Genomic DNA, 14,620 nt, shown 5'->3' with positions numbered 1-14,620 from the left:
ATGAATCTCAGCCTGGTACCCGCCTTACCAACAATTAATTTTATATGATCATTCCAGTTCAAATCGTTCCGCACGCATACTCCCAGATATTTTACAGAAGTAACTGCTACCAGTGTTTGTTCCGCTATCATATAATCATACAATAAAGGATCCTTCTTTCTATGTATTCGCAATACATTACATTTGTCTATGTTAAGGGTCAGCTGCCACTCCCTGCACCAAGTGCCTATCCGCTACAGATCTTCCTGCATTTCGCTACAATTTTCTAATGCTGCAACTTCTCTGTATACTACAGCATCATCCGCGAAAAGCCGCATGGAACTTCCGACACTATCTACTAGGTCATTTATATATATTGTGAAAAGCAATGGTCCCATAACACTCCCCTGTGGCACACCAGAGGTTGCTTTAACGTCTGTAGACGTCTCTCCGTTGATAACAACATGCTGTGTTCTGTTTGCTAAAAACTCTTCAATCCAGCCACACAGCTGGTCTGATATTCCGTAGGCTCTTACTTTGTTTATCAGGCGACAGTGCGGAACTGTATCGAACGTCTTCCGGAAGTCAAGAAAAATACCATCTACCTGGGAGCCTGTATCTAATATTTTCTGGGTCTCATGAACAAATAAAGCGAGTTGGGTCTCACACGATCGCTGTTTCCGGAATCCATGTTGATTCCTACATAGTAGATTCTGAGTTTCCAAAAACGACATGATATTCGAGCAGAAAACATGTTCTAAAATTCTACAACAGATCGACGTCAGAGATATAGGTCTATAGTTTTGCGCATCTGCTCGACGACCCTTCTTGAAGACTGGGACTACCTGTGCTCTTTTCCAATCATTTGGAACCCTCCGTTCCTCTAGAGACTTGCGGTACACGGCTGTTAGAAGGGGGGCAAGTTCTTTCGCGTACTCTGTGTAGAATCGAATTGGTATCCCGTCAGGTCCAGTAGACTTTCCTCTGTTGAGTGATTCCAGTTGCTTTTCTATTCCTTGGACACTTATTTCGATGTCAGCCATTTTTTCGTTTGTGCGAGGATTTAGAGAAGGAACTGCAGTGCGGTCTACCTCTGTGAAACAGCTTTGGAAAAAGGTGTTTAGTATTTCAGCTTTACGCTTGTCATCCTCTGTTTCAATGCCATCATCATCCCGGAGTGTCTGGATATGCTGTTTCGAGCCACTTACTGATTTAACGTAAGACCAGAACTTCCTAGGATTTTCTGTCAAGTCGGTACATAGAATTTTACTTTCGAATTCACTGAACGCTTCACGCAAAGCCCTCCTTACGCTAACCTTGACATCGTTTAGCTTCTGTTTGTCTGAGAGGTTTTGGCTGCGTTTAAACTTGCAGTGAAGCTCTCTTTGCTTTCGCAGTAGTTTCCTAACTTTGTTGTTGTACCACGGTGGGTTTTTCCCGTCCCTCACAGTTTTACTCGGCACGTACCTGTCTAAAACGCATTTTACGATTGCCTTGAACTTTTTCCATAAACACTCAACATTGTCAGTGTCGGAACAGAAATTTTCGTTTTGATCTGTTAGGTAGTCTGAAATCTGCCTTCTATTACTCTTGCTAAACAGATAAACCTTCCGCCCTTTTTTTATATTCCTATTAACTTCCAAATTCAGGGATGCTGCAACGGCCTTATGATCACTGATTCCCTGTTCTGCACTTACAGAGTCGAAAAGTTCGGGTCTGTTTGTTACCAGTAGGTCCAAGATGTTATCTCCACGAGTCGGTTCTCTGTTTAATTGCTCGAGGTAATTTTCGGATAGTGCACTCAGTATAATGTCACTCGATGCTCTGTCCCTACCACCCATCCTAAACATCTGAGTGTCCCAGTCTATATCTGGTAAATTGAAATCTCCACCTAAGACTATAACATGCTGAGAAAATATATGTGAAATGTATTCCAAATTTTCTCTCAGTTGTTCTGCCACTAATGCTGCTGAGTCGGGGGGTCGGTAAAAGGAGCCAATTATTAACCTAGCTCGGTTGTTGAGTGTAACCTCCACCCATAATAATTCACAGGAACTATCCACTTCTACTTCACTACTAACAGCGACGAACACTCCACCACCGGTTGCATGCAATCTATCCTTTCTAAACACCGCCTGTACCTTTGTAAAAATTTCGGCAGAATTTATCTCTGGCTTCAGCCAGCTTTCTGTACCTATAACGATTTCAGCTTCAGTGCTTTCTATCAGCGCTTGAAGTTCCGGTACTTTACCAAAGCAGCTTCGACAGTTTACAATTACAATACCGATTGCTGCTTGGTCCCCGCATGTTCTGACTTTGCCCCGCACCCGTTGAGGCTGTTGCCCTTTCTGTACTTGCCCGAGGCCATCTGACCTAAAAAACCGCCCAGCCCACGCCACACAATCCCTGCTACCCGTGTAGCCGCTTGTTGCGTGTAGTGGACTCCTGACCTATCCAGCGGAACCCGAAACCCCACCACCCTATGGCGCAAGTCGAGGAATCTGCAGCCCACAAGGTCGCAGAACCGTCTCAGCCTCTGATTCAGACCCTCCACTCGGCTTTGTACCAAAGGTCCGCAGTCAGTCCTGTCGACGACGCTGCAGATGGTGAGCTCTGCTTTCATCCCGCTAGCGAGACTGGCAGTCTTCACCAAATCAGATAGCCGCCGGAAGCCAGAGAGGATTTCCTCCGATCCATAGCGACACACATCATTGGTGCCGACATGTGCGACCACCTGCAGATGGGTGCACCCTGTACCCTTCATGGCATCCGGAAGGACCCTTTCCACATCTGGAATGACTCCCCCCGGTATGCTCACGGAGTGCACTTTGGTCTTCTTCCCCTCCCTTGCTGCCATATCCCTAAGGGGGATTCAAAGTCCTTATATTAAATCTGTAAATTGAACGCCATTTCCTCTCTGAATCCAAAGAAAGATGGCGACATCGATTAAAACAATAAGTTCACTGTTAACCATCACAACCTCTGCTTTTCGAAACTAAAATATTTTTTCATCATAACACTTCGCTAACGCCACCCCCTCTAATTTGTTTACATATATGACTATGTAGTGACAGAACTCAGGACATGAAAGAGACGGTGGTACCATCTTGTGCGGGGGTTGAGTGGGGACCTGTGGTCTGCGCAATTGTGACGAGTGTCTGGCAGTAGTTGCTCTGCTCGCTGTGTGGCTGTATGCTGGTGGTGGTCCTGTTGTGTCCAGTGGCTGGCACGCTATGCAGATGTATACTGCTTGGATAGGTGTATCGTCATCTGCCCATCCAAAGATAATGGGACAAATACAGCCAAAGACAACAGCATGTCCACTAATTCACTAAGATAAATGACTTACTAGTGAGACAATCAGTTTACACGCTGCTTCTCCTGAGTTCCTCATACCAGCAGCTTAACATACCAAACAACAACTCTTAGATGTACTTAATATGCTATTATGTCCATTAGATGGTGTTTGTAGCTAAAATGCTTCAGATTAGGCTGTGGGGGGAACGTATAGTAAATATGATGACAGATGCTTCTGAAATAACCAGTGAAGGAAATTCAGAGAAAAACGTTTTATCGTATTTGTCATATTACGAAGGAACTACAGTAAAAATTTGGCTTCCATTAAAAACTTTATTACAGAATTGAAACATCAGCCAATAGATGTATTTGACACCAATGAGCACTCACACGAAACAGGTGAATGTTGAATACTACCTGACTGGAAGGATGAATGAGCCTATGGGTATGATCAGTAAAATAAGCAGACACATCAATTTTTTATATATATATATATATATATATATATATATATATATATATATATATATATATATACCTACTGAAATTAAGAATTTAGATTCGTTACTGTGTTCAGAGTAATCATATTTATCAGACTGTGATTATTGGATGTCATGGATGCAATATGAGTGAAAACCACGAGAAAGAGGTTACATAAGGCTATGCACGAAATATATCTATGTGAAGGCTCATGAAATCATGCTTTTACGTAGAAATTAGGGAAAGTCCATTGAGTGTTCTCCAAGTAAAGAGAAGATACAAGCAAATGTCTGGAAACTGAAAGGTCGGCACTGAAGTCAATGAACGTGTCTGTGTGTGTGTGTGTGTGTGTGTGTATCTTTGTGTGTGTGTGTGTGTGTGTGTGTGTGTGTGTGTGTGTGTGTATCTCTCTCTCTCTCTCTCTGTGTGTGTGTGTGTGTGTGTGTGTGTGTGTGTGTGTGTGTGTGTTATATCAGTGTTTATTAATTGTAGATGGTGTTTGGATGACATGGAATTTACAATTGGTGCATATGAAGCAAAAAGACAAGAAGCAATTCAAGAGTTTTGTGAACCATGCTACTTGTAACAGCGGTGTTTAATGGCTGTAACTGTTTGGAAATCCATGCATCAAATGAGTGAGAACTACGTTACTGAAGATGTGGCAGTTTCTAGTTTTGACAGCTGTAGTTGTGTTAGGTGTGTGAGTGTGTCTGTTGGCTAACGTTTGTGATTTCTCATGAGGGGCAATGTACACTCCTGGAAATGGAAAAAAGAACACATTGACACCGGTGTGTCAGACCCACCATACTTGCTCCGGACACTGCGAGGGGGCTGTACAAGCAATGATCACACGCACGGCACAGCGGACACACCAGGAACCGCGGTGTTGGCTGTCGAATGGCGCTAGCTGCGCAGCATTTGTGCACCGCCGCCGTCAGTGTCAGCCAGTTTGCCGTGGCATACGGAGCTCCATCGCAGTCTTTAACACTGGTAGCATGCCGCGACAGCGTAGACGTGAACCGTATGTGCAGTTGACGGACTTTGAGCGAGGGCGTATAGTGGGCATGCGGGAGGCCGGGTGGACGTACCGCCGAATTGCTCAACACGTGGGGCGTGAGGTCTCCACAGTACATCGATGTTGTCGCCAGTGGTCGGCGGAACGTGCACGTGCCCGTCGACCTGGGACCGGACCGCAGCGACGCACGGATGCACGCCAAGACCGTAGGATCCTACGCAGTGCCGTAGGGGACCGCACCGCCACTTCCCAGCAAATTAGGGACACTGTTGCTCCTGGGGTATCGGCGAGGACCATTCGCAACCGTCTCCATGAAGCTGGGCTACGGTCCCGCACACCGTTAGGCCGTCTTCCGCTCACGCCCCAACATCGTGCAGCCCGCCTCCAGTGGTGTCGCGACAGGCGTGAATGGAGGGACGAAGTGTCGTCTTCAGCGATGAGAGTCGCTTCTGCCTTGGTGCCAATGATGGTCGTATGCGTGTTTGGCGCCGTGCAGGTGAGCGCCACAATCAGGACTGCATACGACCGAGGCACACAGGGCCAACACCCGGCATCATGGTGTGGGGAGCGATCTCCTACACTGGCCGTACACCACTGGTGATCGTCGAGGGGACACTGAATAGTGCACGGTACATCCAAACTGTCATCGAACCCATCGTTCTACCATTCCTAGACCGGCAAGGGAACTTGCTGTTCCAACAGGACAATGCGCGTCCGCATGTATCCCGTGCCACCCAACGTGCTCTAGAAGGTGTAAGTCAACCACCCTGGCCAGCAAGATCTCCGGATCTGTCCCCCATTGAGCATGTTTTGGACTGGATGAAGCGTCGTCTCACGCGGTCTGCACGTCCAGTACGAACGCTGGTCCAACTGAGGCGCCAGGTGGAAATGGCATGGCAAGCCGTTCCACAGGACTACATCCAGCATCTCTACGATCGTCTCCATGGGAGAATAGCAGCCTGCATTGCTGCGAAAGGTGGATATACACTGCACTAGTGCCGACATTGTGCGTGCTCTGTTGTCTGTGTCTATGTGCCTGTGGTTCTGTCAGTGTGATCATGTGATGTATCTGACCCCAGGAATGTGTCAATAAAGTTTCCCCTTCCTGGGACAATGAATTCACGGTGTTCTTATTTCAATTTCCAGGAGTGTATATATTATTGACATAACAAGAGAGGCTTCATGTATATGCATGTGACATGGATGGATAACTGTGTGTGTACTGGTTGTCATTGTAAGCAGATGAATAGCTACAATGCAATAGTGTACATAGCTTGAGGTAATGAAGAAGATAAGGGTTAGGTCTAGTGACATGCATCCTATTTAAGTTAGAAACTGCATTTCCCAACTTTGCTTCTAAATAATTCAGATAAAATTACATATTTAATGTGTGAATAATGGGCATCTTGCAAAGCTAGCTGTGGCGATAAGCATTTTCTTTCAAACATTAATTTTCGCTTATAATTATAAAATACAGTTCTATAACAATAAAAATAAATGTCATTCAGTGTAAGGGTCTGAAGGATAAGAAATCCAGTTTTTCAAGCAACTCAGTAAGTAGTGCATAAATATTCAGATATTTTTAAAAATAAAAGTAATTTATAATAATTACTGGTCAGAAGCATTGTAGACCCGCCACATTAGCTGAGAGCGCTAATGCGCTGCTTCATGGACTCGGGTAGGCGTTCCAGCCCCGGATTGAATCCGCCTGGCGGACTAACGACGACAGATGTGGTTTTTAGGCGCTTTTCCACATCCCCCTAGGTGAATACCGGGCTGGTCCTCACGTCCCGCCGCAGTTACATGGCTCGCAGACCTCTGAACACTTTCGCATTATTCCACGGACTACACTAGTCGCAGACAGGTGGGGTACACTAATTCTGTCCAGGGGGGTACGGGATGGTGGCAGGAAGGGCATCCGGCCACCCCTTAATCTAACATTGCCTAATGCGATTAACCATGCTGACCCTGCATACCTGCAGGACGAAGGCACAAGCAAAAGAAAGAAAGATAGTGAGAAGCATTGTAGTAAGTATTTATTATTTGAAATGTTTATAACAAAGAAAAGAAGGATCTAAAAACCTCTTTCATATTGACGTGGTTAGGGATGGACATGTAATTGGAACAGGTCATATATGGAAAATCCTAAGATCTATCAGAACAAAACATTGCAGGACTAACCTTTACTAAAGCCGCATCGAAAATTAAGCGAAGATTGGTCAGTAGATATTTGACAGCCTCTAAGAGGCAAGTATGGAGTTTTCGCACATAAGAGTGCCTTTCATTGTTGTTGCACAAGGGAGTGCACCGAAGTATGGCAATATCGTGAGAAACAACACAGTAGAAGTGGGAAGGAAATGTGAAGGAAGACAGAGCGTTATGCAGAACGGCCTGAAGTGGCAGTGCTGTTGTGGAACCCGGTCTCCTTTCTTGTGAGGTGTTCATGTGGTGTTTAGGTTCTTACATGACCTTCTTTGCCGGCCAGTGTGGCCGTGCGGTTCTAGGCGGTTCAGTCTGGAACCACACGACCACTACAGTCACAGATTAGAAACCTGCCAGCCGCGGTGGTCTAGTGGTTCTAGGCGCGCAGTCCGGAACCGCGAGACTGCTATGGTCGCAGGTTCGAATCCTGGCTCGGGCATGGATGTGTGTGACGTCCTTAGGTTAGTTAGGTTTAAGTAGTTCTAAGTTCTAGGGGACTGATGACCACAGAAGTTAAGTCCCATAGTGCTCAGAGCCATTTGAACCAAGCCATTAGAATCCTGCCTCGGGCATGGATGTGTGTGATGTCCTTAGGTTAGTCAGGTTTAAGTAGTTCTAAGTTCTAGGGGATTGATGACCAAAGATGTTAAGTCCCATAGCACTCAGAGCCATTTGAACCTTTTTTTTTTTACCTTCTTCAAGAGAAATGTTCCATATATGCTCCGACTGAGAACGACACCAATTTCCTTCAAGCATAGTATATTTCACAAAAGTTACTTCTAATTCCCTTCGACTACATGATTAGAGTGAACTAAGTTTTGTAACAGAAATGGTCACTGAATCCCTCATATGTATGTAGAAAGTAAAAGGGAGATACACAACACACATAAAACGTCCAACAGACGAGGTTATTGCCGTGTAAACACTCCGCTATAGGCTGCGCATTATGAACAGGTTCTTGAAAGTGTTGAAAGATGCAAACGCCATTCCCAAATTGCTCTTCAACAGTGGAAAGAAAGAAGGTACATAAAACATCTATGTAGGCCTGTGCTGTGATAGTGCCACGCAAAACCTCCATGACAAATACATCCACATCATAAAACCAGCGCCTCCGAATTTTACTGTTGTCACTACACACGCTGGCAGAAGACGTTCATGGGGCATTCGCCATACCCACACCCTGCCATCGGATCGCCACATTGTGTACCGTTATTAGTCACTTCACACAACGTTTTTCTACTGTTCAATCGTTCAATACTTACGCTCCTTACACCGAGCGAGGTGTCATTTGTCATTTACCAACGTGATATGTGATTTAAGAGCAGCTGCTTGACCGTCAAATCCAAGTTATCTCGCCTTCCACCTAATTGAGACAGTACAAGCAGTGGATCCTGATGAAGTTTCGGTTTCCCGTGCGATGGTCTAGATAGATGTCTGCCTATTGCACATTAAGACCTTCTTCAACTGTCGGCAGTCTGTCAGTCAACAGACGTAGTTGGCCTGTACGCTTTTGTGTTGTATGTGTCCCTTCACGATTCAACTTCACTATCACATCGGAAACAATGACCGAGGGATGTTTAGGAGTGTGAAAATATCGCGTATGATACACGTGACACCCAATCACCTGACCACGTTCGAAATCCGTGAGTTCCTCCTAGCACCCCATCCTGCTCTCTCATGAAGTCTAATGACTACTGAGGTCGCTGATATGGAGTACCTGGCAGTAGATGGCAGCGCAATGCACCTAATATGAAAAACGTATGTTTTGGGGCATGTCCGGATACTTTTGATCACATAGTGCAGATGTTTCTATGGTTCTGGTAAGGAGCGACTGACTGGCTCCGCTTCTTCACTTTCACTTTATACATCATAGCGCCATTTATAGGTACCACATTGTCAGTAGCGGGGTAGACAGCAGACGAGTAGAAAGGATACTTTGAACCAATTGCCCTAGGTACCAACGGTATATATCACTGCGTCTCTCTCTGATCTGAGCCGCCCACCATTGTGTCCATCACTAGAATGGCACCTGCAGTGTCCACAGCTCATTTTCCTTGTGCTTTAAACATATGATGACGTAAATAATAGATTGTTGTACACATGCAATTTAATAGAAGTGACGACTGCAATTAGGACCTAAATACTTCATGAAGTTATTAAAATCTTATCTATTGCATGATTTTTGCGGGCTAACCTATCTGCTAACAAACTCTGTTCTGTGCAGAGATTTGATGAAACTGTTGGGAGAATTCAACGAAAGCATCGTGAGCCATCAGAAAATGCTATTGCTGTTTCCAGTGTCTATGTTTAAGGGTCTACTATGCAATGGCCTGCAGACATGCATGCATGTTTGAAGAAACAGGTACAGCTGTGACCTACAGCTGCTTGAAGTACAAGAAACGTATCCACAATAGAGAATACTATGACACTCTAACTGTACAGTTTACTGGTGACGTAAGAAGCTTGATGGACCTGCACTGGAAACCGAATTTCCCACTTTCTCTATGCGTGTATGCTTCAGTGATCGACGCAAACCTGCAAACATCACCATCAGTTTCCATGTCTTGCCGTAGAACGATCACTGTAACACAGGAAGAAACTTACTCATTTTTAGTGCGGCCTTTGCCTGGGCATGTAAATACTACTTAACATGCTTGCGTTTAAGAGCCTTCTATGGCATGTCCTTCAGACAAGGATGCATGTCTGAAGGAACGGATATAGCTGCAGTTCACAGGTCTACAAAACATAATAAATGTGTTCACAATAGAAAATACGATGAGATTCCAGCTCTACAACTTATAGGTGTAATTGAAAATCTGCGCCAGACTAGGACCTGAACCTGGGTTTCGCACTATATGTGAGCAATGGCCTTAACAACTTCTGCTATTCGAGCATACTTCTACCATCCGGGATGGAGTCTCAGTTTCGAAAAAATTTTTGCTGTTTTTATACAGTGGATTGGTAGTCCGGGGCTCGTATTTGAGCCGTGCATGGCTCATGTTCCCATTATCATCTATTTTACACCCTGTTTTTAACGTACTTGCACCTCACTACGTTAATTTAAGTTACTGCTGTCACTGAGTTGTTGTTTTGCCTGACCGTGAGCGGCGCTAGCATCATGTATCGATATACCCCCTCTCGTAGTACCTTTGCTCGACTGCTATTACTTCCCAGTAGTCTGTCGTAAGCTGTTCGGCTCTGGAGTTCGTGACGGGAGTTTGGGTCGGCGATTTAGTTGGAACGCGTGTGGAGCGCAGTCCAGTCATGCCAGTCGGGGGTTGCAGTGCGGGATTAGTGCAGTCGTGTTGGAGCAACAGTTTGCGTCGACATGCCTCGCCCGACCAAATGCCGCCACGCATCACTTGAGCCGGGCAATGGTCTATCGTCGGTCGGTCGTCCTACCAGATGACGCGTTTTGGCTCGCCAATCGTTCATGAGTCGGCTGTGGAATTCTGCATCGACTCCCGATTTGTCTTCCTGTGTGCTTAGTTACCGTTGGGTATCGTTCAGGTCTTCGTGCAAGTGTTTGTCAGGTTGTGTGTGTAGTGGCGTTATTTCGACTGACGAATATTTTAGATGTTGTCGGCATTCCAAGGTGGTCTGGAGTGAGTCGGTTGGTTGTTGCAGACGAGGGAAGGTATCTCCATGCGGTGCAGCCTTCTGGGGCCGCTGGCAGCCCCTGGCGAGTGTCGGAGCGTGCGTGGAGCTGTCTGATCGCTACGTGCTTCGTGTTTCACCGACCCAGGACGTCAAGGTTGAGTAGCGGTTCCAACTACCCAAGCTTCGCTTCGATGGTTTGCTGTTGGGGAGGTTTTCCGGTGAGCAACATCGAATGGTTCTACTGCTGAGAGTTACGTGGCATGCGGTGCAATTAACTACTTTGGTGGTCTACGATTTCAGTGCACCAGTGGAATTTTCTGTCTTGTGGCCTTTAGTGTTCTGGTTACCTGCCTGGCCACTATCGTAATTTCAGGCAGCGTTCTTTCCTCACCTGTTGTCACAGTCCAACATGGTGTGTAATTTTGACAGCTACCACATACCCCACTGTAGAATGTCACGTTTGTAACATTGCCGGTTTGAGTTCTCATGTAGTCATTGACGGGAAGCAAGTCGTTGTGTCGGTCGGTCCGTGGCTGTCCCCTGGTGTGGTTCCGATGGTAATATAATTAAAAATTTTGAAGTTTAATTGTGGCCGTCAGCCATTGGTACTGCACCTTGCGTATGTTGCTCCTTTAAATTATTTTGTTGCTATCTTAACTGGATTTTTATCTTGCTGATTTTTAAGATTTTTTGTTGTTAAACATGCAGGCTTTCTGCCTTTAAAGGTGTACAGCAATATATTCTGAAGTTATGAAATTTGTGTCCCTCAGCCATTTCTGTTGCACCTTGCATATGTTGCTTTTTTTTGGGATTTTAAATTATTTTATTGCCGTCTTAACGGAATTTTTGGTTTTTGTAAGGTTTCTTGTTCGCCTTCTTCCTTTAAAGGTCTATGCCAATATATTCTGAAATTTTAGAATTTAATTGTGGCCCTCAGCCATTTGTATTGCACTTTGCGTATGTTGTTTCTGAATTATTTTATTGTTTTCTTAATGGGATTTTATCTTGTTAAGATTTCTTGTTGGAGGCCTTCAGCTACTGAAGAGTTACATTCGTTAAAGATATGGCTATGTGCCATTTTGGTAGTAAAGGTTATTAATGTAGAATGAATGACAGTTGGAAGCAGTAACTGACTTCAACCCTTGGCCCTTTCCACAATCTTATTACCTGTTCTGACCAGCCGGTTTAGCGGGCGTATCAGTATTGTTAGCCAATCAATAGATTGTAGTAATACCTAGGAATCGTATTTTTGTGCAAAGATACACGTTTTTAAATAGAACAACTCCTATGGACATTAACAGACTAAAAGTAGCGTAAATCAGAATGTCAGTGGTGTTTGCTGCAGGAGTCGTTTCCGAGATACCGAATTTTGAAATGTTCCAGATCGGTATTTGTTTGAGGCATTTATCCCGCTTAGTTGCTAAGTACAATTTCTTTATATTTGCTTACATTGTGCTTGCGTGTTCTGTGAGAGCATTTCAACATGCTATTCACTTAGTGTGTGACAGTCCAATGGTAACAACGACAGTGTTTGTATGACATACACATGTGACCAAAGGCATCTGGACACCCCCAAAAACATTCGTTTTTCATATTAGGTGCATTGTGCTGCCACATACTGCCAGGTACTCCATATCAGCGACCTCGGTGGTCATTACACATCGTGAAAGAGCAGAAAGGGGCATTCTGCGTAACTCAAGGACTTCGAATGCGGTTAGGTGATTGACGTGTCACTTGTGTCATACATCTGTAAGCGAGGTTTCAACACTCCTAAACATCCCTAGGTCACTGTTTCCGATGTGATAACGCAATGGAAACGTGAACGGACATATACAACACTAAAGCGTACAGGCCAACTGCATCTGTTGACTGACAGACTGCCGACAGTTGAAGAAGGTCTTAATGTGCAATAGGCAGACATCTATCTAGACCATCACATGGGAAATCGAAACTTCATCAGGATCCACTGCAAGTACTGTCTCAATTAGATGGGAGGTGAGATAACTTGGATTTGACGGTCAAGCAGCTGCTCTTAAATCACATATCACGTTGGTAAATGACAAATGACACCTCGCTCGGTGTAAGGAGCGTAAGTATTGGACGATTGAACAGTAGAAAAACGTTGTGTGGAGTGACTAATAACGGTACACAATGTGGCGATCCGATGGTAGGGTGTGGGTATGGCGAATGCCCCAAGAACGTCTTCTGCCAGCGTGTGTAGTGACAACAGTAAAATTCGGAGGCGCTGGTTTTATGATGTGGACGTATTTGTCATGGAGGTTTTGCGTGGCACTATCACAGCACAGGCCTACATTGATGTTTTATGTACCTTCTTTCTTTCCACTGTTGAAGAGCAATTTGGGAATGGCGTTTGCATCTTTCAACACTTTCAAGAACCTGTTCATAATGCGCAGCCTATAGCGGAGTGTTTACACGACAATAACATCCCTATAATGGACTGGGCTTCACACAGTCCTGACCTAAATCCCATTGAACACCTTTGGGATACTTTGGAAAGCCGACTTCGTGCCAGGCCTCGTTTAACGGCATCGGTACCTCTCCCCAGAGCAGCACTCTCTGAAGAGTGGGCTGCCATTCCCCAAGATACCTTCCAGCACTTGACCGAACGAGAGTGTAAGCTGTCATCAACGTTAAGGGTGGGCCAACACCATATTGAATTCGAGCATTACCGATAGAGGGCACCACGAAATTGCAAGTCATATTCAGCCAGGCGTCCGGATACTTTGATCACATAGTGTATATCAGAAAATGGATATCAATTTTACTGTGCAGGCACATCTAATTAAACTTAGTGGTGGACGTTTTATACTTGGCAGTACACACACTCAGATCTGTGCAACATAGATGAGTGGCTTACCTGGTGTCTGTTGGCGTCTCTGCAATCAGGTGAGTCAACTCCACAACAGTTTGTGGGTCGTTGACTACAGCCTCACCCCAGCCCTGCGTCGCCACCACACGGAGCAAGTGGGACTTTATGAAGGCGACGGCGGCCTGCTTCAGCATGTTAGCAGAGTGTCTAATCGCGAGAACACCTGTGGCTGCCGCAGTCTCGACAGACAGCTGTGAGGCCACCTGTTGCTCGCAGTGCGCCTTCAGTACTGACAAGCCGTATTTGTCGGCTGCGACCATCAGTTGTGGGGCCATGCTTGGCAGCTGCAGGGGCTGGAGGGTGTAGAGGTAGGCCAGCACCTGGCGCAGCACAGGGCCCTCTGTGTCCGAGAGTGTGAGCTGGCTGCTGCTGCTGGCCTCTAAGGTGAGACGACGGAGCATGCCAGCAAACACGGGACTCCTGGCGGCCAAGACAGCCCTGTGCGCCACCAGCCGCGTGTCGCCGGCCAGCAGAGTCACCACAGCGCCGTCCCCGGCGTCCAGCAGGGCTCCCAGGTCCTCGGCTGTGGCTTCCTCAGCCTCCTGAACTCGTCCCACTGTGAGGGCTTCTGGAACACGGTATCACTGAGCAGTCCTTTGCCCTCATACAGTACCCTCTATACTTGTTTGAGCCACAATCAAATCTGTATAAACCTGCAGTTAGGATATGTTTCCTATCATATGCCAGTTGCAACAATATATCTTTGCTGTGTCAGACTGATGCCGAAAGTGAATAGGTAAAAATCATTAAAAATACTTTATAAGGGGGGGATGTAATGGAAAATGATAACATTTATTTAAAAATCATTAATGTCATATTTATTAACGTGCAATCTAAAATTTTGTATGCATAAATCAAAAGAGCTGTGTTTCAACATCAAAATATAATAAAATATGCATGATTAACGATTTGCCAGAATTTTAATTTTTCATTTTTTATTGTCTTTTTTTATAAAAAGACATAGCTCAAATTCTAATCATGCAATTAATCTGAAAATTTTATTGTAGAGTCCTGAGAAGGTTATAAGACCACTGAACCACAGTTATTAATTATGGTGCAAATTGTGTCATTAAGAGTTTTTAATTTTGCACATCAAAATTTTTTTTCTACATACAATCATCTAAAAATCTGAAAGTAAGTGGTGGATCCAGAATTTT

At 45.1% G+C, this 14,620-nt stretch overlaps 1 protein-coding gene across 4 annotated transcripts in view; it reads right to left on the bottom strand.

Moving 5' to 3' along the window:
• The window catches only part of LOC124720476 (speckle-type POZ protein-like), a 100,297-nt gene that overhangs the window by 37,225 nt on the left and 48,452 nt on the right, over window positions 1-14,620 (bottom strand). For all 4 annotated transcript variants that reach the window (XM_047245833.1, XM_047245835.1, XM_047245834.1 and 1 more), the window contains exon 4: window positions 13,452-14,031. In XM_047245833.1, coding sequence (XP_047101789.1) covers window positions 13,452-14,031 — 580 coding nt within the window. The remainder of the gene's footprint in view (window positions 1-13,451; window positions 14,032-14,620) is intronic.

This window comes from Schistocerca piceifrons, chromosome 11, assembly GCF_021461385.2.
Source record: "Schistocerca piceifrons isolate TAMUIC-IGC-003096 chromosome 11, iqSchPice1.1, whole genome shotgun sequence".
Lineage (NCBI taxonomy): Eukaryota > Metazoa > Arthropoda > Insecta > Orthoptera > Acrididae > Schistocerca > Schistocerca piceifrons.
This window is presented reverse-complemented; position numbering and strand designations above follow the sequence as displayed.